The sequence below is a fragment of the Monopterus albus genome, unplaced genomic scaffold (assembly GCF_001952655.1).
Source record: "Monopterus albus unplaced genomic scaffold, M_albus_1.0 scaffold175.1, whole genome shotgun sequence".
Lineage (NCBI taxonomy): Eukaryota > Metazoa > Chordata > Actinopteri > Synbranchiformes > Synbranchidae > Monopterus > Monopterus albus.
The window spans coordinates 514,317-537,931 of NW_018128055.1; the positions used below are offsets into that span (position 1 = coordinate 514,317).

General features: G+C 41.1%; 1 protein-coding gene across 25 annotated transcripts in view; it reads left to right on the forward strand.

Moving 5' to 3' along the window:
- ank3b (ankyrin 3b) overlaps positions 1–23,615 on the forward strand; it is a 128,474-nt gene that overhangs the window by 31,069 nt on the left and 73,790 nt on the right. For 21 of the 25 annotated variants that reach the window (XM_020616519.1, XM_020616517.1, XM_020616513.1 and 18 more), the window contains exons 2-6: positions 17,041–17,142; positions 18,129–18,227; positions 18,810–18,911; positions 21,393–21,491; positions 22,910–23,095. In XM_020616519.1, coding sequence (XP_020472175.1) covers positions 17,041–17,142; positions 18,129–18,227; positions 18,810–18,911; positions 21,393–21,491; positions 22,910–23,095 — 588 coding nt within the window. Of the gene's footprint in view, positions 1–13,634; positions 13,724–17,040; positions 17,143–18,128; positions 18,228–18,809; positions 18,912–21,392; positions 21,492–22,909; positions 23,096–23,615 lie in introns of those variants that run through there. The other 4 variants (XM_020616509.1, XM_020616512.1, XM_020616536.1 and 1 more) reach the window with 2 other exon arrangements.

Here is a 23,615-nt window from a genome sequence, read left to right on the forward strand (position 1 = left end):
AGTTATAAACATGTCATTGTTGTAATGACTCTTAATATGCCCTCAGCCACACCACACTGTTTCCATGTTAACCTCCTGCAAGAAAACATTTTTCTGTCCTGCTTCATACCGTCACACTGTGCCTCCCACCCTCTGCTGAAAACTGTGTGGTGTGAGTCAACATGGATTTTTAATATGAAAGGTGTGCAAATTCAGCGGAGGAAGTGTTAGCAGTCACGCCCTGCAGTTAGGTGTGCGTGTGTGTGTGTGTGTGTGTGTGTGTGTGTGTGTACATGCGTCACTGCGCAAGGACAAAGTTAATACTTAATGGTAGACACACATCTGTATGGTGATCAATAAGTCTGACTTGGAGTAAATCATCATAACTGTAGTCACAGATGAATTCAACATAGAAGTATGGGTCAGTGTTTGAGTAACTGGTGCAGGTGTGTGCTTGTGACTGGCTGTGTGTGTTCATGCTGACATTTAGGCTTGTGTGCATGTTGGTGTGTTGTAGCCTGAGGCCTTCATTAGTCCACGGATTCAATACCAGTAACCTTATTAGCATCAAGGTCAAAATGGATGGAGAGGTAGGAAGTCAGGGTGGCGGTCAGGTAGCAGCTGAACCATTTTATGCCATGCTGTATTTCTACTCATCTACTTTTCATAAGAAAAAAGATTGTGCAGCAATACTGGTAAAAGAGTTCGGTATAAACAGCAAGGTGAATAAGAAAGCCTTTAGCTTTGTTTTAAAAAGTGCCTGGTCTTTTCATAAATCTACATCTGACAGCTGTAATTACAAATTAATTTCAAATGAAGATGGTTCTTGGAAACTTTTACTTCTAACATGGTTTCATTTAATTAATTGTTAGAGGCCCAAATAGATAAATGTATACTATATATATAATATAATATAAAAATCAAAGATTAGAGAAAAGTTCATTTTCACCCATATAATCTCAACCTCTGCAAAAATGCACAATAAAGTCCATTGATGATAAAATCCTGATTATTCACAAACATGACACCTAACAAAACTCCAGCATTCTTATCACCAAGCACCAACCAGAAAGTTCCTGAACCTTCTGAAAGTGCTGCCCGCTGAGCAGGGAGTGAAGTTATCTCCCTGGTTCCATCGGTGGAAACACAGTTAGGGAAACTGAGTTCTCACCTCTGTAGCTCCCTTTTTCATTTGTTACACCATTTGTGGCACCTTTCATGTGAAAAACAGTGTAACACTATGAATGTCTCCCAGTCAAGACTGCCTAAAACTATATTCCCTCTGATTTTAATGACTTTTCACCATAGCTTTTATACAAATGACCTCTGACGACCAAACACCAGTCCTTGTTTTCTTTCGCATAATGTAATGATCCCATTTTTTCTGCCACAGTTGTACTGTATTTAACATTAAGGTTCTTATAAAATACAACACTGGCTAAATTTTGACACAGATATTGATTTAAAAGCATCAGCGTACTGTATATTAATCCTCTTCACCATGTTGGATTCTCCCCAGTGAGAATTCAGCATCAGTCTCTGCATTATGACCATGTAAAGCAGCAGTTAGACCAAATAAATAGCTGAAATAAATCTACATGCTTTCAACCAGCACTGAGGCGTATTCATGTAATGACTAGAAATGGAGCAGGGAGGTTTGACCTTGATGGCACAAACTGAAATCCAAGCCTATGTAATCAGACTTGTGGTGTTCCTATTAAGGCAACAGGTGAGGGAAACGTGTTGCAGTAGTTTTGTGTGTAGGGTGACATCAGCACTTTGTGTTTGTAGCGTATTGTAGAGGGATATCAGCTATCCTGGGCTCGCTCAAGGTAAATCTATAATGCTGTCTGTCCTGGGCCGGTTCTTGGCACCAGGGCACAAAAATATCCTCTCTCTCCTTGGATCACATCACCTCAATTACCTTTCTTGTCTTTTCCTCGCCTCACTTCACTTCACCTCATCCCACTTCTCTGTCTTCAGCTATCTCTATACCCAGCTTGGCTTCTTCATTCTCTCTTAACAATGTAGATTTAACCGATACTACACTACACCACATGTCAGTGTCAGTGCTAGTGTCTTTGTTTTTATTTTTTCTGCACCCTCCTTCTGTTACTTAAAGAAACATTTCAACAATTTGTAATTATACTGTATATATTTGCTTATTTCTGAGAGTTGGATGAGGAGAATGAGATCAATCTACAGATTCAAAGTCAGGATGTGTTAGCATAGCCTAACATAAGCTGTTTTCACACATGAACTCCAGACAGTATCAGGCCTGGACCAAGGTCAGAGCTTTCTTTATTCTTGTGGTTTCTCGCTGGACACATGATAGAACATCATTAACATGCCCACTAGCTCGCTGCAAATACTCTGGACTGTATGCTGATGTTTTCTTACATGGGCTTAATCCGGCTCACTTGGACTTTACGTGGACTTTGTACTAGGGAGCTGGCAGAGTAAAGTCTGCTTAAGGTCTGGGTCGACTGACTCAGACATTTCCGTTCTCACATCCCCCGGGTAGATAATTTCAGGTTTTTGGTGCATGTCTGAAAAAGGCTTTAAAGACTGAAGGCAGGTGGAATCAGCTAGCCTGGCTCTGTCCATAGATAAGTGCTTCACCTAAAAGCATTTCTTGAAAAACGACAGTTAGGCCTCCTGGTAAAGCAAGGCGAGAGTCACATCATGAGATACGGCATCATTTATAGCCTGCTTCAGAGTTTTTGGTCAGCATGTTAGAATTAGTATAGATGTTTCCTCTGCCTCTGTTGCTATGCTAACAATATCCTGACTATGTTCCTTTTTAAATCAAGAAATACCAAATACTTTTTAAAAAAACATCTGCCCACACATCTGAAGCTTGAACTTTATTACGTTTAGTTTAATGCAGAAAAGGTCATTGGTGTGAACCTGCCCTCCATGGAGGACCTGTACCCCTCACGGGTCAAAAGGAGGGCGGAGAGGATCACTGCAGACCCCTCACACCTGGGACACAAACAGTTTGAACTCCTCCTCTCTGGACTGTGTTACAGGTCACTGTACGCCAAGACAACCAGACACAAGGACAGTTTCTTCGCCCGGACCATCACTCTGATGAACACTTAACCAACGACAGTATGACTGGACAATAACCCTCATTTATTTTATACAGATCCGTACAGGTCTCTATTTTAAACTACTTTATTTTTATTCCTATTTATTGCGTTCACAATGAGCATTCCTTTGTCTGTCTGCATTGTTTACTGCCTGTTTACACTGCTTAGTTTGTTGCTTGTTAATACTTCTTATTTAGTTATACTAGCCTTATGTTGGTTTACTGTTTACTTGCCCCTTGCATGAGGATATGTACATACAGTACATATTGAGAGCTGATGTACCAGAGTCAAATTCCTCGTATGTCTGACACACCTGGCCAATAAAGCTGATTCTGATTCTGATTAGGACACAAACAGAAATGAAAGAGACATGGGGGGTGAGAAGTTCTGTATTTCTTAATGCTTAATGCTTTCACTTGATAGGTTCTTCTGTCTGCATCTCTTGCTCTGCCAGACATGCACATTCCTACTGCTTTACATGTTTTATGGTACTGTATGCACTACTGATTTCACTTGCACCTTTTATAAAATTGATTCAGTAATGCATCCTGGGTGCTGTGTTCTGTGTGATGTGTATGGTCCTTATGGGAAGCTGAAAAACAACAGACATGCATAACGAGCACCAGTGCCTACTCTCAGGAGCTGCCATTAAATCTATTACTGTAGATGCATGCTCCATTGATCCTCGAGCCCATGCTATGCCTTTAAGCTGCACAGCATGAACAAATAATGTCTTCTGTAGAACTGCAGTCGTGCTTTTTGATTGGCTGGCTGGTGAGCTGACTGACTGACTGACTGACTGAGCAGGCTGTATGATACATACATTCATTAAGAGGCTTTCTGTCTGATTGTGTGGGTGACTGACTGGTTTAACTTGGCTGATTGAGTAACTGCTCTGCTAGGTTTTTATCCAGGCTGTTAATCTGTCCCCCTAGCTGGCTTAACACAGTTGAAACTAAATACATGCTTGGGAACTGTAACATGAATATTGACATTTGTGGAAAAAAGCCATGTGTGTGGCTGACCTTCCAAGGCAGTGGAAGAGATTGCTTTCAGCATGGATTGAAATTGGCAACAGGACAAAACCAGTGTGTGTAACCAAATGGGCTTCCAGGAAGTGTAATGAAAACACTACTCTGAGTCGGAGCTGTTGGCATCATTTCTCGCCTCCCACTTGTTTCCTTTATTGTTTTGGACCTCATGCTTTTAGTGATGTGTGACTCCAGACTGTGTCGGCTCCAACTGACCTCTGCTCTGTCCTCTTTTAAAATAGCACTCACACACATGCGCACACACACACAGACAAAGGGCAGGATCCATTTACAGTGGCTTTTACAATGGTTTCCTTAACATGGAAATAATATTGGTCTGTGTTATGTTATGCACTCACTGATTATTTTATTTTTGTTCTTTAAAAAAAGCTGAGCATTTCTAAGCTTCATACAAGTAGAATTTCTAGCAGAGCTGCTGTACTGGATTGTTTTAGATTGTACTAGTGTACTTAATACAGTGGCCACTGATAAATCAAAGGGGAAAGGGGATTTTGGAGAATTGTTTGGCAGTAAAAAATGTGAGAACGGACTCAATGAACAACAAAGATCAGCAAAATAATGACATTTAGCCACCTTAATGCACACTTCTCTCTCCTTCATTCCTATTGTTGCAGCTTTTTCTTTTGATGAAATACTAACATTGTTTGGTTTTCTTACTCCTTACAGACTGATGAGCCAAAAACAAAAAGTACTTATTTCTGTCATGTGAAGAATGCAGAGTTGAAAAGGAAGGAGAAGCATCCAAAAGCTGGAGCACTAGATACCAACAATGAAAATCTGACAACACTTGGCAAAAATGACTCCATTACCAAGCAGAGGAGAAGCAGCAGCTGGAGTAGAGACAAGATAGAGTAGAATGCCAAGATAATACTTGAAATGGAAGGAGGGTTAGAGGAGGAGAGAGGAGCCTGGGGATGGAGCAGAGGTGCTGGATTGGCAGACATGCTGTAGAGGGGGTTGCTGGGCCAGAGGATTTGTACAGAGCCTGTCAGGCATCGTGATTGGAGGATGGCGAAGATGAGGATGGGTTTGTGGAGGTGTGTGTGTGTGTGGGGGGGTAACACATCCAGAACATACTGCAATGAAGAGATAGGATGAAATTAAACTGAAGGGGAGTTAGAGAAGATGTACAGAGTTAGATCAAACTGAATGACTGATTAAGTGGAATATCTGACTAGAGGAGGAAACTGGAGTAGAGAGAAGATGAGGATGTTGTTAGTGGGGCCTTTTATCCTCCCTTCCTCCACCTCCCTGCAGCTCTATTCTCTCCTCTGCAGCAAGAGATTGACGCCAAGAACTGGGACAGTCCATTCATTTCTACACATACACACATGAGTCTCAGCAGATTCAGCCCATCCTGCCTCGGCATTGCACTGAGAATGACACTGCTTTTGTTTCTTCATTTCTACAGCTGCCAGATGAGTGTTTAGCACAGTAGCATCGCAATGTCATTATATGAATCTGACTGAAATGAAACACCTCCTTGTTTATATGTATTCAGCATTTACAGACAGAGTTGTGTTGTATAGCAGAGAGAGTAGAGTTTGTAGTGACCACTGTAGCTACAGTAACTAAAAGAGAATTTTTTTCTTGTACAAATTGTCCGGCTGCTGTCAGGGCTGCATTTAAGACTTATTTTTGCCATCAGTTAATATGGTTATGGCGTTTAATTAATTTCATGCTATTTCATTATTTGATTAATGGCCTACATAATATAAGAAAATACTGCATTGAAAAACAGATGGTCTGTTTTGCCTATGATGCTGTCAGACTCCTGATTGAAATGAAAACACTTTTGATAATTGTTTTACTGTTGTGAACTGGATTTAATGCTTTGGTCCATTTGACATTGCATTGAGTATAAGTTGAGTATAGTATAGTATTGAGTATAGTATTTGTTTTTTTTCTTGTGCTTTTATTATATTGTCATTTGGTACTTTTGCCGATGTATGAGAGTGTTGCCAAACGTAATTTTATTGTTGTTACTAAGTAATAATAATAATGATAATAAACTTTAACTCTAATTTATACAGATGTTTGGACAAAACAAACAAGTTAAGTACTTTATATTTGGCTATTGACTATTTTCTGATATTTAAAAAAACTACACCGTTATTCAGTGACAAGCCCCGATAGATTAATGGAATCACTACAGTCCCAGTTTTTACCAGTGACCAGAGTTGTTATAGATCTTTTGAATATAATCTTTTCATATGTACATGACAACTATCCTAACAATGTCCTCCACTTATCTGCACTTATCTTTCAACCAAGGCTTAAAATGTAAAGCCCTGCAGTATATCAGGAAATCATGTGGGTGTTTCATAACAGCAGCAAGCTTTTCAGAATCCTTCTCATTTTTCATAGTGTTTATCCAAGTGTTCACTGAGACAATAAACGAAGAGATTAATACCTCTTCATATTGGAGCTTTGCCTCCATTGTCACCAGTGGCACAGAAGGTGATATGAAGCTGTCGCCCACATGGACTCTGGTGTCATGGTTACATCCACTGAGTAGATAATTATTTTTCAATGATAGCTGGAGGGAATTGTGAAAATACCAAAAAAGTATTTGGCAGTATACATGTAGAGTGAAAGTGAATGGAAGGTTGTTGGTGCTGCTCAGAGCGTTGTAAAGTCACATTTCATCTAGAGCCACTGGCAGGTTAAAATTTCTCTACCTAGATTTATGACTAAATACCTGCAAAAATAATGGCATTCCCATCAGCATCAGCTACTCTCTATATTATGGTATTTAGCACATGTTAGCATGCTAACACAGTAAAGTAAGATGCGGAACATTGTAAACACTACATGCTAAATATTGGCATTGTTATTGTGAGCATGCTGATGTTAGCATTAGATCAATGTACTGCTGTTCCTGCAGCATCCAAGGGCTGATCTAGAAAATTTTGGGTGGCCAGGCTGGGGCACAGACTCAGAAAGGGGTGGCACATTTGAATGGCATAAAAATGTTTTATGAAATAATAAGCCATGCCTAGTAGTTCAAAACTACACAATTGGAGAAGTTATTGTAAATATCATGCTGCATGCAAGACATAAACATTTACCAAGTGTATTTTGAAATAATTTGACCAACATCAATTACAAAGCACCAGAAGAATGTTAGTTGTATTATTGACAACAACTTGTCATTGTTTTTAATTTTCCATTCATTAATACTGACAGTCATCACATTTTGACTCTGGCAGGAAGGGCCAGTCAGATCCAGGGGTTTAGCCAGGCATGGCACTGACCACCCCCTGGATCTGCTGCTCACTCCTAGTCAAAAATCCAGTCAAACTTTAATTCTTTGTTCTCGGTAGTTGTTGTTTCTCAGTAAATGAGGTGCTACAAGTATTGTGAAGTGTATCAGATGGTGTGGTTAGTCTCATGCCTGCACATCCCTCTTGCTGCACTGTGTATGCTTTTGGCCTCTTAATTTATTCATGACCAGCACTCTGTCTCTGTCAGAGGAGATTAACAGAGCAGTGCTGCAGTAGCTTTCCTTCTGTCTTACAGGCACTCCTACTTTGACCTCTTCTGTTTACCTTTTGCAATAGTACAGCCACATTGAGTATTAGTTTTTCACACCCATGCAGCTGAGACTGCACTGATGTTTGTGTCTGGGTCTTGCTGTCTGATTCTTTGTTTGCCCTCTGGTTTTCCAGTGTATTTACCTGCTTATCAGTCACCATGCATGCCCATATACATGTGCACACAAGCCTACATCAGCACAGTGCCTGTAATCCAGCAGCAGCAGAGCACCGTCATCAGCAGTCATCAAGTGAAGAGTGAGCAAAGCAACCACTGAGGGACAGCAGCAGCTGGCAATGAGAAATATCTGAAGGGAGGGTTTCTTGACGCACAGTATGTGCGTTTGATGTCTGGAGTTGGAACATCTTAAAAAGAGGCTAAAAATATGGCCACAAATATGAAAGATTATAGATTTGGAGTCTCTCATATTCCACTGCAATGAAATGTAAAGAGAAAGACAGAAATAAAAGAGGCTGAAGAGTTTGGACACTGAGTTTCCATCCTCCTCAGTCTGTATGTCAAGTGCTGTGAGGATATTGAGACTGCAGTAGCAAAGCAGCCAATCAGATTGCAGCACTCGACAGCCAATCAGGGACAGGACATACACACACAGAAGTTGCCTTTATCTCCCCATTGATTTCACAGTATGATACATATCACAGTCCTTTTTTTAGACAAATACACATGTACTTATGTGAGTCTTGGTACAATTTTATAACAGTACTGAAATATGTTCTGTGTATGTTTATCACTCTTCTTTACAACAAACTGTGGCAAACAGTTCCTGTTGTTTACATTTCCACACATTGTACAAATGCTTTTCTATGCTGCAGTGACTGTTGCAGTGCTACTGAGGGGCCAGTAGGGGCCGACATAGGACCTGGAAATGAATGACCAGCCATGACAGCTCTGTGAATTAGGTTTAGGCTGGAGAATGGTTGGTGGTTAGGCATTTATTTATGATGGCTGACTTTAGGATAAGGGGCTAGGGAATGCATTATGTCAATGAGTCTGTTTCCTATTCACCAGCATGTTTTAGCGAGATCACACTCATTAGGCTTAAAGCTAATTGTAATGAACAAGATTAACGTAAAGCTGACTGTTTGCAGCCTAATTGATCACATAGAATAAATTCTAACATCTAAATCTAATGGATCAACATCACCAGTATAAAAAAAAAAAAAAAAAAAAAAACACAGGATGGCTGAGTTATTGTGACAGTTTTCTCTCTTTTGCTTTTCTTTTAAGCTTCACGTTTTAATTCCAACAATATAATTGATTTTGTTGTGAATTCAAGTTGTACATTTTTTCCAGGGAGAGACCTTTTCTAAACATCACTGTTACTGTTCTCAAAACATGAATGGATTCTGAATCTGCTCTGAATGCATTGCTTTTCTTGTCTGGTAGTGGCAAAGAATCAATAAGGCTGATAAAGTAGTGGATCGATAAGAAGAAGTGGTATTGATAAAATGTGACACCCATGTGATTTGTTTTGGCACCAGCTATAGGGTCTCCACTATTTGGACATTATATAATACTATTTAAAAGGGGATATATGATAAAATGCCAAACACACACACACACAAATGGGCTGTTTACTTTTTTATGGAATTATTTTTTAATGAATTTTGTAAACACCAACATGCAACATGTCTCAGAATGAGGACAGCGTGATACAGTAAATAATTCTGTAAACTGTGTGTTTGGACACAGATCTGATTTGCTCATTGGACAGCTCTGAGACCTTTGTAGAGTTTCTTTCTGCAGAGGAATGAGGGAGCACTTGGTAGGTGAAACCCTCCACCTCAGTCCTTTATATTTATTTTTTTAACTGATGGCTGGTCTATTTTTGTTACCGTCATCAAATACCATGAAAACACCATCCCTTTCTTAAAAGTATAATTTCCTAAAATAGCACGTTGATGCAATTTTTAAATAATGTTACTCAAACAGCAGTAGTAAATACATTTCTTGGGGACTATTTTCAGCTGTGGATTAACACCCATTTGGTGCTTCAGTGAGCATTTGACCAGTAGAGGTGTAGATAAACTGCTGGTTTTCAGTTTGGTACAGGTGCAACAGGCCTTATCTTCATTATCATGGTTTTTAGGGAATAATCGAGCCCTTTGAACTTAACCCACTGTACACCGGCTGCATGTGGTGAGGGTCCCCAGGCATAGATCCCGTTGGGGTTAGCACCAAAGCACGCGTCATACCAGAATGCTCCATAGGTCAGCCTGGCACAGTTGTTTGGATGCGTATCTTGATCTCTGTCAGTGGTGGTGAATTTCTGTCCATTGTGAAGACTCAGAGAGTCTCCTGATGGAGAAACCCAGAAAACACTGATCAACACAAATGCTACAAAACTCTACACTGATATATAAGACAGTTGACTGAGGTCAAGGAAGAAGAACACTATACTAACACTGTGTATTTGAAGTGCATGTTAAAACGGTGCATATAAAACCCTGTCATAGACCCCACCCCCATCGGTTGTTGGTGCAAGCAGCAGGCTGCCAACCTTGGCAGGAAGTTGGCGATATTAGCTGGAAGTTGTTCACTTTGGTAGTCTTACAGTTGGGTGTAGGCTTATGGTGTATAGTTAGGTGTTAGGACTAGAGGTTGTTAACATTAACTGCAACCCAACCTCTAGATAAATTTCACAATGCCTGGGCCCTAAAATAACGTTTACATTCAAGTGACAGCGCCCTCTGGAGGCTGACATAATTATGATTGGTGCAAAGGAGGAAGTCAGGAAATGTCATAGTCTGACAAAGTCTGTGAGGAGGCTGGAGTTAAAATAAATAAATAAAAGAGGAGACTGGAGTTGATGAATGGTTGTTTGAAGAGTGTCCCACCTGCTGCTCCCTTGGTGAAGCTTCCCAGGTTTAGCTTGTATCCCTCTGACTCTGGACCAACAGAGAAGGAAGAGTACTGGGCATAGACCTTCTGGCCCTCGAAGTCTTCCATGTCCACCCTCAGCTCGTAGCTCTTGGCCTGGGTCAACAGGTGCATTGTCTCCAGGCCTGAAAGACGAAAAGCGAGGCAGCTGTGATCACAGAGAACCGGCTTCACTCAAGTAAGGAGACTGTGTGAGCCAATGTTAATGCTGTAGAGCCCACAGTCGCCAGAATCAGTGTTCTTCCAGAACATTAACCATATGTTGAGAGGAAATAAATTTCCGTTGATAATCGATTAATCTCTGATTCCAGCTTCTCACCAGTGAGAATTTTCTGCTTTTCTGTATTTTGTGAGTACTAGACTGTTGGATTGTTAATGGACTAAAACAAGAAAACTGAAACGTCACTTCAGGGAGCTTTTTTTTCATGTGAACTACATTTAATGTTCCTAATACTTGGACATACTTTGTGGTCTTTAGGGAACTGTCGAGCTAAAAAGTGTATACTAGATCTCAAAGTTGTAAACACAGAGTTCCTGACGTACCCAGCCAGTACTCTCCAGCAGCAGTGCCAAATCCAGATTTATAGTGCTCCCATTTCATGAAGAAGTTCACTGTGCCATCTTGTCTTCTCTGAATGACCTGGTTTTTAGATAGAGTTTCAACAAACAGGGTGAGACATAAAAGTGAACAAAGAGAGAGAAACTGAAGATAATTAGTGTTCTTATTTTTTAAAGTGGATCAAATGTGTAACGTATGGAGCATTAGTTTTTGCAGCTCATTGTTTTGGTTTGACCTTGTTTCGTTTTTTAGTGACAAAGCTTTGTTTTATCTATTAAACATTTCAAACCCCAACAGTTTTCAGTCTGCTGCCCTGTCATATCCAGTACTATAGACACCAGATAGTATTTTCGTTTGAGATGCTGAAACGAGAATTTTTTTGCTATGTGAGTTGGAGCAAAACAGTTTGTGGGGTTGAGGGAAGAATTCTTGCCGAAACATACTGTTGCTGATGCTTCTGTGTAGATCAGACTCGACAAAGCCCCATGTGTCTGAAGGTTGTATAAAGAGGGGTGAGCTTGGTTTGTTTCTCCATCCTCACCGTCCACTTTTCTGCAGAGTTGTCGAGGTCATCCTTGCTCATGTCACAATAAACCTGCACAGGAGAGGTGGGGCCTGCTGGGTAGATTGTGTACACCCCGTCCAGGCCTGAACCAGCCCTGTAGACGTCACTACAGTCTGTGGGCAGAGGGGACTGATGAGCTGCCACTGTCAGCAGCACGACTCTGAGCTGTAGCAAAGAGAAAAGCAAAATGTATGTCAGAACTGACGTTTGCAGAGAAAAATACATATATGTACCTTATAGTACCTTCAGTTGTTTTTATATCGATAGAGCAGAGGTTTCAATCAATGGTCTGTGGCCCCCTGGTGGTTCGCAAGGGCATGAATAATGGTAATACAGTACATTTCATTTGAGAATGCCTTTCGAGGTTGTTTTACTGCAATATGTAAATGTTACATAAAACCAAAACGTAATAAAGTACAATACAATAAAAACACCAAAGAATATTGCAGTCGATTTTGAACCAATCAAATACTTGTTTCTGTTGTAAACTTTTGTCGATGAATTGCTTTGGCTGTAAAATGTTGGAAAGCAATGAAAGGTGCCCACTATGATTTCCAAAAGCTCAAGGTGATGTATCTGAATTACTTGTTTAATTTCACCAACAGCCCAGACTTGTTAAATTTACCATCAGATTCAACAAAGAAAAGCATCAAATTCTGACATTTGAGGACATGGAACCAGAAAATGTTTGTAACTTTACATAAGAAATGACTTAATTTTTTGAATAGTGAATGAATTAATTGATTATCAATATATTTACCAATGAATTTTCTAACTAAATCAGGTATTTTGAGTAGCATTGGTTGATAAATCATATGAATTATTTTATAATGAGCTTAGGCAGACAGTGAAATAGTCCCACTGGCACTGTCGGAGCAGGTTGCGTGTCGCTGCGTCACATACCATCATTCTGTACCGGCTGTGTGATTTTACGAAGACGAGGCTGTGTGGCTCCTCTGAGAAGAAAGCAAACAGTTTGGGTGTAAAACAGTTTCTATGAAGTTTGTTAAAATGTTAGCCATGTAAGGTTTGATTTATGTATGAACTTACCAGAAGGAGACGTGCTCATGCTGTTTCCGTGAGCAGGTCCTTTTGTAATAGTGCACCTGTGCCTGTTGCGACACCCAATACTTTCCCTCATGTAATAAGTAACATAGTGCTTGTGTTTCTACCTCAGCAGTCAATATGACTACACCAAATATACTGCGAACACTAGTATTTCCAAACAGTGCTTCCGCTTGCTGTGTCATTTTAAAATATTCATGGAAAGCCCCATGGATTGAACGTTTTGGTACACATGGGTGGGTCATGAGACACTGGGCCCCGGAAAGGGGCCCCGACTTCCTACATCCTGTAGAGCAAGACCCCTCAGACCCTTTTTAGTTGGTTTGTACATCTGTGGTTGTTTTGTGTCTGTTTTGTCTTGTTGTGTTTGTAGTCATTTTGCTTCTATACTTAGTTTAAATGCAGTGGAGTAAATAGTACAATAATGAAGTCTAATTATGAAGTAGCAGAAAATGTCAATACTCAAGTAAATTATAAATACCTGAGTAAATATACCTAGTTACTTTCCAACACTGGTTATAACAGACCCGTAAGACAAAGTGTTCTCAAAGAAACTTTGATTTTTCTATCCTGTTTTAACATTTGCCAGTTGGTTCTCACACACACACACACACACACACACACACACACACACGTACACCGTGACCCTGTGTTGTTCTTTGGAGAGTTGGTTTGAGATTAAGACTGGAGTTCTTCCTTCTCCCTCCTCCTCCTCCTCCACACTCTGGACTTCCTCACTGCCTGCCAGGTATTTTTAGCTGTGACATAATGGCATTACCTCTCTCACTCTTTCACTCACTGTCACCCTCTCACTGTCCCTCCCCCTCTCCCTCTCCTCTCCTGCCCTCTCTCCCTAGCCTCCAGGCTAAGGCTAGCTGCTACAGTACAGTAGTGAGTGCTCAGATTTCACACTTTGAGCTGCAGGCTGAGAAACATGGCAGTGGAGGAGGCAGCAGACTATTTGGCAGAAGTAAGTTTTTACTGTGGAGTCACTGAGCTCTCTGACTGTAAACAGACTTCTCCTCTCTCTTGCTGCACTGCTTTAATGCTAACAAGACTGGGGAATTTGTAGTCAGTAGGATTTAGTGCTGTGGTTGCGTTAACCGGTCCAGTGATGGGACATTGTTGAAGGAGGTGGGACGTTGATGGGATGCAGTTTCACCTCTGCTGCACCACTCTGCTGCATTGCGTGGATATGTGTGTGTGTACCCCTGTGTGTCTGTTTGCATTCCTAACTGCTTCACTGTGATTATATATATATAATTCAAAAAAACGTACACAGCTGTGTGGATGCAGTCTTTTGTTGCAGAGTGATGTGAGTGGAGGCACCTGACCTTGGACAGTGGCGTATGCTCCTTATGTTTGCGCAAGAGGGAGAAGTAAAAAATAAAAAACAGATATGTGCAAACCTGCAAAGACAACCAAGCAGGAGAACATAAATCTAATGTACAGTAGTGTATGGTTTTCAAAGGTTTGCCACTGAACGGGTGTTTCAAATATATTTAATGCAGACAAGCTAGTGGCTGATGTGAGTGGCTAACACTCTGCCATCCCTCAGGGTTCTTGTCTGTTGCAAGAGGCAGCTTCCAGGGTGGAATGTGGTCAACTGTGTGAGGGCGAAGCTGTGTGTTGTGGAGAAGGAGCGACTGTGCATTCTGTGCATATCTTCCATGGATAAATAAAGGACACTGGAATGACACCGTCGCTAATGCTGAACAAGCCTCCACTGTGTTGTTACCTTACACCCCCAGACGCACTTTACTTTCACCTGAACGGAAGTTTGAAAATATCATCTTCATGGCATTTGTGTTCATTTTGTCACGGACGACATTTGATTCTCACAACTGAATGAGCTGTTTACTTTTATTTCCAGTTGTTCGGATTGGCCCACATCAGCACAGATGTTTCTGCCTTCGGATTCTGTCATGTGATGAAAACATAAAGGCCCTGACAGGCTGTGGTCTGCAGTTAGTGGTGTCAGGTTTACAAAACTGGGAAATGCCCAGCTTGTCTTCACTTCGCTCTGTGGCCAGAGTTCCTTCTAAGAAGTAACTGGAATTTGAACTGGAATTCTGATGATGGATTATGAGCAGCCAAGCTTGGTCCCACTTTTAACTCCGAGGCTTAGTACAGTGCCTTACAACCCATGTCAGGGCTGCACGGCACACTGCCTGTCATGGCATAAAGCCTTTCTAGAACAGTGGCAGACAGAATTCTCACTGAATGTCTTGTTTAGTGAGAAATGTAAACTTTAAACAGCCAAAGAACATAGAGTAGTTACTAAGCCTGGTTTAACTACTGAATAAATTGAGTTTAAATTTGATATGAAGAGCTAGAATTACACACTGTGCATGTATCTGAGCTGCAGCTTGTACTTCCACTACATGTGTACTTAGCATCTAAGAAAGACATGAACTATTTATGCCACCAGGCTGGAAAGGATTTACTTTCAGAGGCAAACAATATAATTACCTAAATAAAGAAAATAACCATTTATTCATTATTAAATGTTATAAATAGTAACTAGAAGGACTAAAAATATAATGTTACCAATAATAAAATGTATTTGACAGCTCTGTGTAATACTTCACAAAACTTCGGTGTGTCTGCTGCCAGCTCCTGACGTCTGGTCTCTGCCCCGCTAAATGGATGCTGGCACTGGAAACACAGCCTGTGTTTGTGTTTGTATGATGTTCAACTCTGATAAGATGCACCCATTGTGTGGGGAATGAGCCCAACACCAGCTTCAGCTAACAATCTGTCTGCTATAACAAAGGTCATGGTGCACTGAGCACAAGACAGTTCTTTAAATAATGCAAAACTGTTTTCTATTTGATTTTGAAATCCACTGTCACATCACATCATATGTGACAGTGATGTTTTTAAAGGTACACTTAAACCCCAGGCCATTTAGTTCAGGCAGAAACACCTACACAGGTCAGCATCTGAACTAATGTATGGGAATAAAACCATTAATGATTGTACACTGAACATAATGTTACTGCTATTTATGGAGCCAGGACTAAAATTTGGCAATCAAAAACAAAAATAATAAGTAAAAGTCTGTGCTGCACGCCTGTCATTAGCGCCCCTGTGTTTTGCCTGTTTTTGTGAGTTCATGTACATCTTGAGCAGTTGAACACGCCCTCCTTTAGTCTGAGTATGCTAGCTCAAGGTTCTATGTTTTATTTCTATTTCTACTACAAAGAACTTTATCTTTTACTGCATTATGTTTGATTGATGAGCAGCTCTTGCATCTTTCCAGGAGAATTATCTGTAAAAAAAAAAACATTTCTGAGGAGTTGGAGGCTTTTTTTCAGCCCTGCATATTGTCTGCGTACTGTCTGAACATACTCCACCAGAAAGCTACGGCAGCTTGAAGGCTTCTTTAGAGGCTGAAACGCACAAAGCATTTGAACATTTTGTTCAACTGTGAGACTCCTGTGATGACAGGACAGGACACAGTTTGTGCTCTTTAATGAAGGATTCAAGAGATGGAGACAGAAATAGGATTTTTAAGAGTGAAAAGTGGTTTACATTACACCACTGCACTCCCCTGTTCTTGTGCTACTGTAAAGCTACATTTCAGTGTGTACTTGTCATTTTGGCCAAAGTGGCTGCTGTCCAGGAAAAGTTATATAGTTCATAGACTATGTGTTCACTGTGTTATTATGATGTTTTTCTCAATAATAATCTCATAGTAGATTTTAGCATAACCTGTTCAAACTAACTGTAGATGTTGCTCTTATTGATGTCAGTGTTACTTGGACATGACTAGCTTGGCGTCTCACATGGCTCTGTTTGGTGTCATGCATCAAGAACAGTCTGTGTGTGACAGTGAGTTTGTGAATATTTATCCTACGGGGACGGTTTGACATTGGTGTGGCAGACTGTAGCGCTGCACTGCAATTGTGGAGTCAGAGACTCACACTGGCCGACTGCCTCGTTTACCTCCCGTCATTCTCCAGCATCCCTCTACACCACTAACGTACACTCAGTTTCTGTCTTTGCAGTCTGCCGCCCTTATGGTCAGCCCATCCTGAAATCACACAGACACAGATGTACATATGTGCACACACAGCAGACGCTCCGTCTCACCTTCATAATGTCTTTACTCAAGACAGGTTCAGTGCAAACTGCTCTGTTGCTGTTGCTCCCCTGAGAGAGACGGTTACAGTCCTGGAGGCAGGTGCACGTGCACCAGATGTTAGGTTTGGATGTGTGTGTGTGTCCTGCTGTGAGATTTAGATGACAAACCATCCTGTCCCACTTTCTGTCTTCCTGCAGACGGATGTAAACGCCTGTTATCTACGAGCAGCTCGGGCTGGGAACCTAGAGAAAGCTTTAGACTACCTGGAGAATGGGGTCGACATCAATATTTGTAACCAGGTAAGCTTGCTAAGCTGGCTGGGAAATCTTTGTCTTTGTCTTTTTTCACTGAGAGTGGTCTGAGTTACTGTAGATTTTGTAGACCACTGAATCTGGGCAGTCACCTCACAGCAAGAAGGTTCTGGGTTTGAGTCCCAACCTACCCGGGGCCTCTCAGTGTGGAGTCTGCATGTTCTCCCTGTGCCTGAGTGGGTTCTCTCCGGGTGCTCTGGCCTCCTCCCACTGTCCAAAGACATGCAGCTTAGGTTGACTGGAGATTCTAAATTACCTGTAGGAGTGAGTGTGGGTGTATGTGGTTGTTTGTCTAGATGTCAGGCCTGTGATAAACTGGTGGCCTGTCCAGGGTGTCAACTGGGATTGGCTTCAGCCCCCCCACGACCCTATTCAGGAATAAGCAGTATAGAGGATGGATGGATGGCTATATCTGGGCAGCCACTGTGGACACCAGTTTCATTTGTTAATAAAAAAGTTTTTAAGTAATTGTTTAAAGGCTAAGGCTGGGGATTTTTCACATTCCTCTTCTTGTCAACAAACCCCATGAAAACACCAAACTCAGCTGTGAGCAAACAATATATTTTTTAATTCATCTGTGTCAAAAAGTTCCACTGTTGCTTGTAATCTATTAAAAACACATCAGTGAGCTGCAGGTCGCACTGGGTGTGGTGCTCCACCATTACCATGAACACACACTGTAGTATATTTAGACTCAGTCCCACAAACACTACATAGATATTAATCCAATGAAATTTTCAATTTATTTCAGTTCAGTTTTATTTGTATAGCACCAACAAAAGTTGTCCCAGGACACTTTACAAAGTAAAGTCTAGTAGAGGAATAACCCAGCAAACTGAGCAAGCACCTGGCTCGGTGAGGAAGAGAATGACAGTGATCCCCACCTGTCACACCTTATTATTCAATGTGTGAAATCTTAGTCAATGCACCTTTAATAAGCAACATCATTACCAAATTTCTCTCTCTCGCTCCAGAACGGTCTGAATGCTCTGCATCTGGCCTCGAAGGAGGGTCATGTGGAAGTGGTGGCTGAGCTGATCAAGCATGGCGCCAATGTGGATGCAGCTACCAAGGTGTGTGTCACACAAACACACAATCACGCAGTGTATGCATGAGCTCTCACACACATAGCTGTAGTTTGCTGCATCAGCTCCTTCTCAAAGTCAAACTGCTTGAGCAGCATTACAGGAGATAAATGGCTGTGTTAGCGGAGCAGTTGAGTGAAGTGATTTAGTGAAAGGAGGCCGTCTGTGCTGACCTGTGCATGACGGTTATTGGCTGGGTGGTGTATTTAAATGACGTGACAGTGAGACAGTCAACAGGAACCAGCAATGATGTAACTCCACATGATAAACGCATCCATCAAGAGGAAAGTAATTAAATTCTATTCTGATGCAGCAGTTGCATCTCGTGCTAGTTCCTCTTCTGGTTCACCTTGATCTTCAGTCACTACAAAAATAAAAATATGTACAGTATTGGTTATACATTTGACAGAGGTATAATTTTCAGGAATATGAATTTGAGACAAATTCTTTATAGACAGTTTCTTTGTGCAGGTGATGATGATGAGCCGCACCCACAAAGACACACTACTGTATAATTACTGATAAAGTTACTGTAAAAGACTTTAAAATGTTTTTCATTGTTTTCCAAAGCAGAAAGGAAACACTGCCCTCCACATAGCTTCTCTAGCCGGGCAGGCAGAGGTGGTGAAGGAGCTCGTCACCCATGGCGCCAACATCAATGCACAGTCTCAGGTAAGACACACAGGTTGGTCTTTTTATAGCTGGGAGGACATAATGCATTCCCTAACCCTGAACCTTAACTACGGCAACCCCAAGCTTTACCCTGATTCTAATCTTAACCCTAAAACAAAGTTGGAACCCTTCAACAACCGGCCACACTGTCCTCACAATGATGGTGTCCATACAGCCATAGAAAGACACTTACACTCCCACTCACACACAACTCTCCAGTTGTGAAGTCATCTTTGTTGGAAATTCGTGTTTGAGTGTGTACGTTCATGCGTTTACAACTATTAAACACACAGTGACTATCTGTGTCTGTGTGTGTGCTGTGTCAGCGGCTCTGCAGTGCTGCCCGACCCACATTCAGTAGTCAGCAGCATGCACACACAGATCTGGTCACAACAGCAACTATAAAGATGTTGGTGTCAAAGCTTTGGCAGGAGCTGCACAGAGGAGGAAATCTGGGTTTGTAACTGAGGAGCTATATTGAAAATTCATTGAATATATAGTTTGTTTAGTGATATCATATGATTTAAAGTTTTATTTTTAAGATTAACTCAGAGGACAGCACCATAAGGAAAGCAGACACCTACAGATGGGTGACAAATCAAGGAAACCCCTGAGTCACTGATTCATCTACTGATTATTTCCATGATTATTTGATTTATATTTTTATTTACAGAATGTCAGAAATTGGTAAAAATGCTGCTTTGGAAAAGCTTTAATAAAAAGTTTATGTTGTTCACTTGCTAGTTTGTCATTTCATTTGTCACCAGCTGTGCCTCTATAATCAAATGCAATCTACAGTAATACAGCTGTGTTGCCATAAAGTGGACTTTGATGATGCCTATACCGGTCAGTTTTTCTGACATACAGTAGACGTGTTAGCTCAGTTATACTGTCCAGTATGTTGAGTGTTGAAGTCACAGTCAGTGGTGGTGTTTTACTGGACTGCTGGATGTTTTTACCTTTGCACAGAGCCAGGCTAGCTGCTTTTTCCCTTCTCCAGTGTTTAAGGATAAGATAAACTAACAGCCTTGTGGATATAGCTCCAATGTGTGCTGTTAACACAAGAGTGATTTTGAACATCTCATCTAACTCTGGCAAAAACAAGTTGATTTCCCAAACTGTTGAGCTGGTTCTTTAACTTTACAAACACCCACCTTATTAATTCTCAAATGCACTTTGAGGTTCTGTTTAGGTATGTGAAAAAAAGATGTTGAATTGTTCGCCTTCGGTGAGTTTAGCTTTATTTGTACAGGTCATAGCTGCATTTTGACTGAAGATTCACTGAAATGTGTTATTAGAGAGTGGTCTATGCGAGAGAAGCTGTTGGTGCAGCGACACCAGAATAAATACAAAGAGGAGAGGAGGAGGAAGAGGAGCTTTTTGCATGCTGAAGTGATCCTCGTGTTGCTATGGAGATCTCCTACTAAGTTTTGCAACACACACACACACACAAGACATGTTCAACTTGAGCTCCAGATCAGCTCTTATGTGCATCATTTTCAGGTGTGAGGTAAGTATAGAGGTGACAGTATGTGCTCCATGATAGGTCTGCAGCAGCAGTACATTCATGTGCAGTTGTAGATGTCAGACACAACGTCCCTGCGTTGAAGTAGTTCTGAGTGATACGATGCAGCCTTCGGTCATGTTCTCCTGCTTATTGATTTCCAACATTGCCCTCAGTGACCTAATGTAAGCAGAGATTTTAATGGATTAGATCATAGTATCACCCTAGTCTGCACTAAACTCAGCCTGACTGGGTTTTTCATGCAATAACTTTGGTCCTCTGAGCATTTGTTTTTGCATTTGGTGTTAGTTGGCTGATACTAGAAAAGAGCTTGTGTAACTGTCACCAGGTACAAATAACAGAGAAATGTGTTTTAGTCTGTCTACAGCAGGTCAGTCTGCAAAAATGTGAAGTTTGTTGACAGAAGAGAATTTAACACTAATAGAGAGAGAAAGTTTATTACCATACATCTTATTCTGGCTCATTCTTTAAAATTAAAACTATAGGCGATGGTTATTTACTATGCATATTGTGTCAGAATTGTTTCCATTTCTTTTTTAAGTAGTATAAAGTTACACATTTTATTCCAGTACACTTACTTCATTAGGAATTATTAGGAAATTATGGGGCCTGTATTTACTTTCTTTCTTTTTTAATCGCTCTTTTGGAGATTAATTAAAAATAAAAATAAAATGAATAATCCATGACAACAGCTTAAACAACATTATTGATGTTACAGAAAAGCTTTTATTTAAATTCAAAACAAAAACATTAATACCTTGTAATTTTTACTAGACATTCAGTGATTTTTTGATTAATTGAATAGTAGTTTGACAGAAAATGTATTTGCATCTATTCTGATAACTGAATAATTGTGTTAGCTGAAAATTAGCTGGATTTCGCTTCTCAGATAGAGAATTAACTTTAGACTGTTGGTAAGACAAAGTAAGAGGACAGTGTTTTCCACTCTTTTGCAGAATGGCTTCACTCCGCTGTACATGGCGGCGCAGGAGAACCACCTGGACGTGGTGCAGTTTTTACTGGACAACGGCTCCAGTCAGAGCATCGCCACTGAGGTGAAGAAACTTACGCACACACATGCACATACTATACATATACACTTGATGGCTGTTTGTGCACACACTCTTGAGCCCATAACAGCTTCTATTAGCTACCATGATTTCAGCCCTCATTTAACCTCCCCATAATTACACTGCAGCATTATGATCAACAGATTCTTGTTGCCAATGTGTGACTGCCACTGGCGTCTCATTTAGGAGACAAAGGCTGAATATACGGCATGAAATCAGTGTTTACTATCAGAAGAAAGCATAAACCAGGGCAGCTGTTTTTAGAGCTTAGTCTGCTGACTAAATGGTGAGTCAGTGGCAGAGCAGGCAGCAGCTGCAGCAGTGTGTATTCCTTCAGAGTGACCTTAGCTGTTTTCAGCTGCCTACAGAGGGAGGAACCAGTGTCTGACAACTGTGGCGTAAGCGAGCGCTATGTTGTGAGTGTGTCAGACTGATCCATCGTCTGCAGCAGCACTGGCAGATGCCCAACTGCAACCCCTGCAAGACTGAGCTGTAACATACGCAGCCTTGTTTGGATCGATCCTCCCCTTATAAAACACATTTATTTATGGGGCAGTTCTTTTCAACAAAACAGCGGTGAACATGTACTGCAGTCTACAGTGCAGTGGGATTACTCTCACCTCCCACTGCTGCAAAGTACAGTTTCTAGGCAGCTGTGTCGGTTTCATACTTGTCAAAGTACGGTCTGTAAATCAGCTACGCCTGCCACCTAGCCAATGCTATAAGAAGGGTTTTTCCAGCCACCGGTCGTGTGTTTGGGTGTGTATGCTGTTTCTATGTGCTTTTTAGAGCTGAAACATCTGATAGAAAGACATTTACTGCCTCCAGAGGAGGGACTGTACTGACTGGTGATCCTCTTACTTTTCCTTTATTGCCAACATGAGGCAAGTTTGAGTGAAATATGTCAACAGCTATCAGATGGATGACTATGAAACATTATACAAACATCCGCACCCCCCTCAGGATGCAACGTAATCACTTAGGTGACGCCCTGACTTTTCATCTAGTGCCTTCATCAGACCAAAATGTGTGGCATAACTAAATACCTGCAAAACAAATTCCATTTCCATCAGCCGCAGCCGGGGTGCACTAGTGCAAATAAGTAAATGTTAGCATGGTCATTGTGAGGATGATAGCAGCCTGATATAATGATATGATAAATACATGTATCTGAGGTGATACTAAAGACAGCAGTCACCTGGACAGTAAAGTTGTTTTCTATTCTATTCTTTGTAAGCCAAACTTTTACACTCTTATTTTTACCTAAACTTACTCAAAATAAAGTGCAGTATACAGTAAAAGAAGAAGTAACACCTGGACACTGACTGAATTTGCAGTTTCTTTATTTCCAGTAATCTTATGGACAGCCAGTGATGTGTGTTACGGTTTTTGCTGGTCCACAGGATGGTTTCACTCCTCTGGCGGTGGCGTTGCAGCAGGGCCATGATCAGGTGGTTTCCCTCCTACTGGAAAACGACACAAAGGGGAAAGTCCGCCTCCCGGCGCTGCACATCGCCGCACGGAAAGATGACACCAAAGCTGCTGCCCTCCTCCTCCAGAATGACCACAACGCTGACGTGGAGTCCAAGGTACGCTCTCTGCACTCCCTACTGTCAGAGAGGAAGTGATTTAGTTTTTGGTGTTCTGTTAAAGATGCTGTCCATCTTATTGCTAGCCCTGTTATACACTGTGTAAATCTGGGTACACATCTGTGTATTTGTTTCACTGGGCTGGTGTCTGCAAGAGTTAGCAGTGTGCTGCAAGGGTGTTTGATTTTCTGAGAGATTTTCTGTAAATAAATAATGAGATATGCCTGTTTGAGAGCTTTAGAGGTGCAGCAGGCAGATTTTGTTACCACTGGACAGAGCTAGGCTCACTGTTTCCCCCATTTCCAGTCTTTGTGCTAAGATACGTTACCTGCCTGCTGATGATGGATTTCATGTTTAGGACACTCATATCAGACTCATGTTAGTCTGCTCTTCTCCCAGCAAGAAAACATCTAAGAATATTTCTCAAAATGTCAAGCTTTTTTTTTTTATTATTATTACTATCTTTCTATATACTACCGTGCCTTGAGAAGGTATTTGGGCCCCTTCAACTTTGTCCACT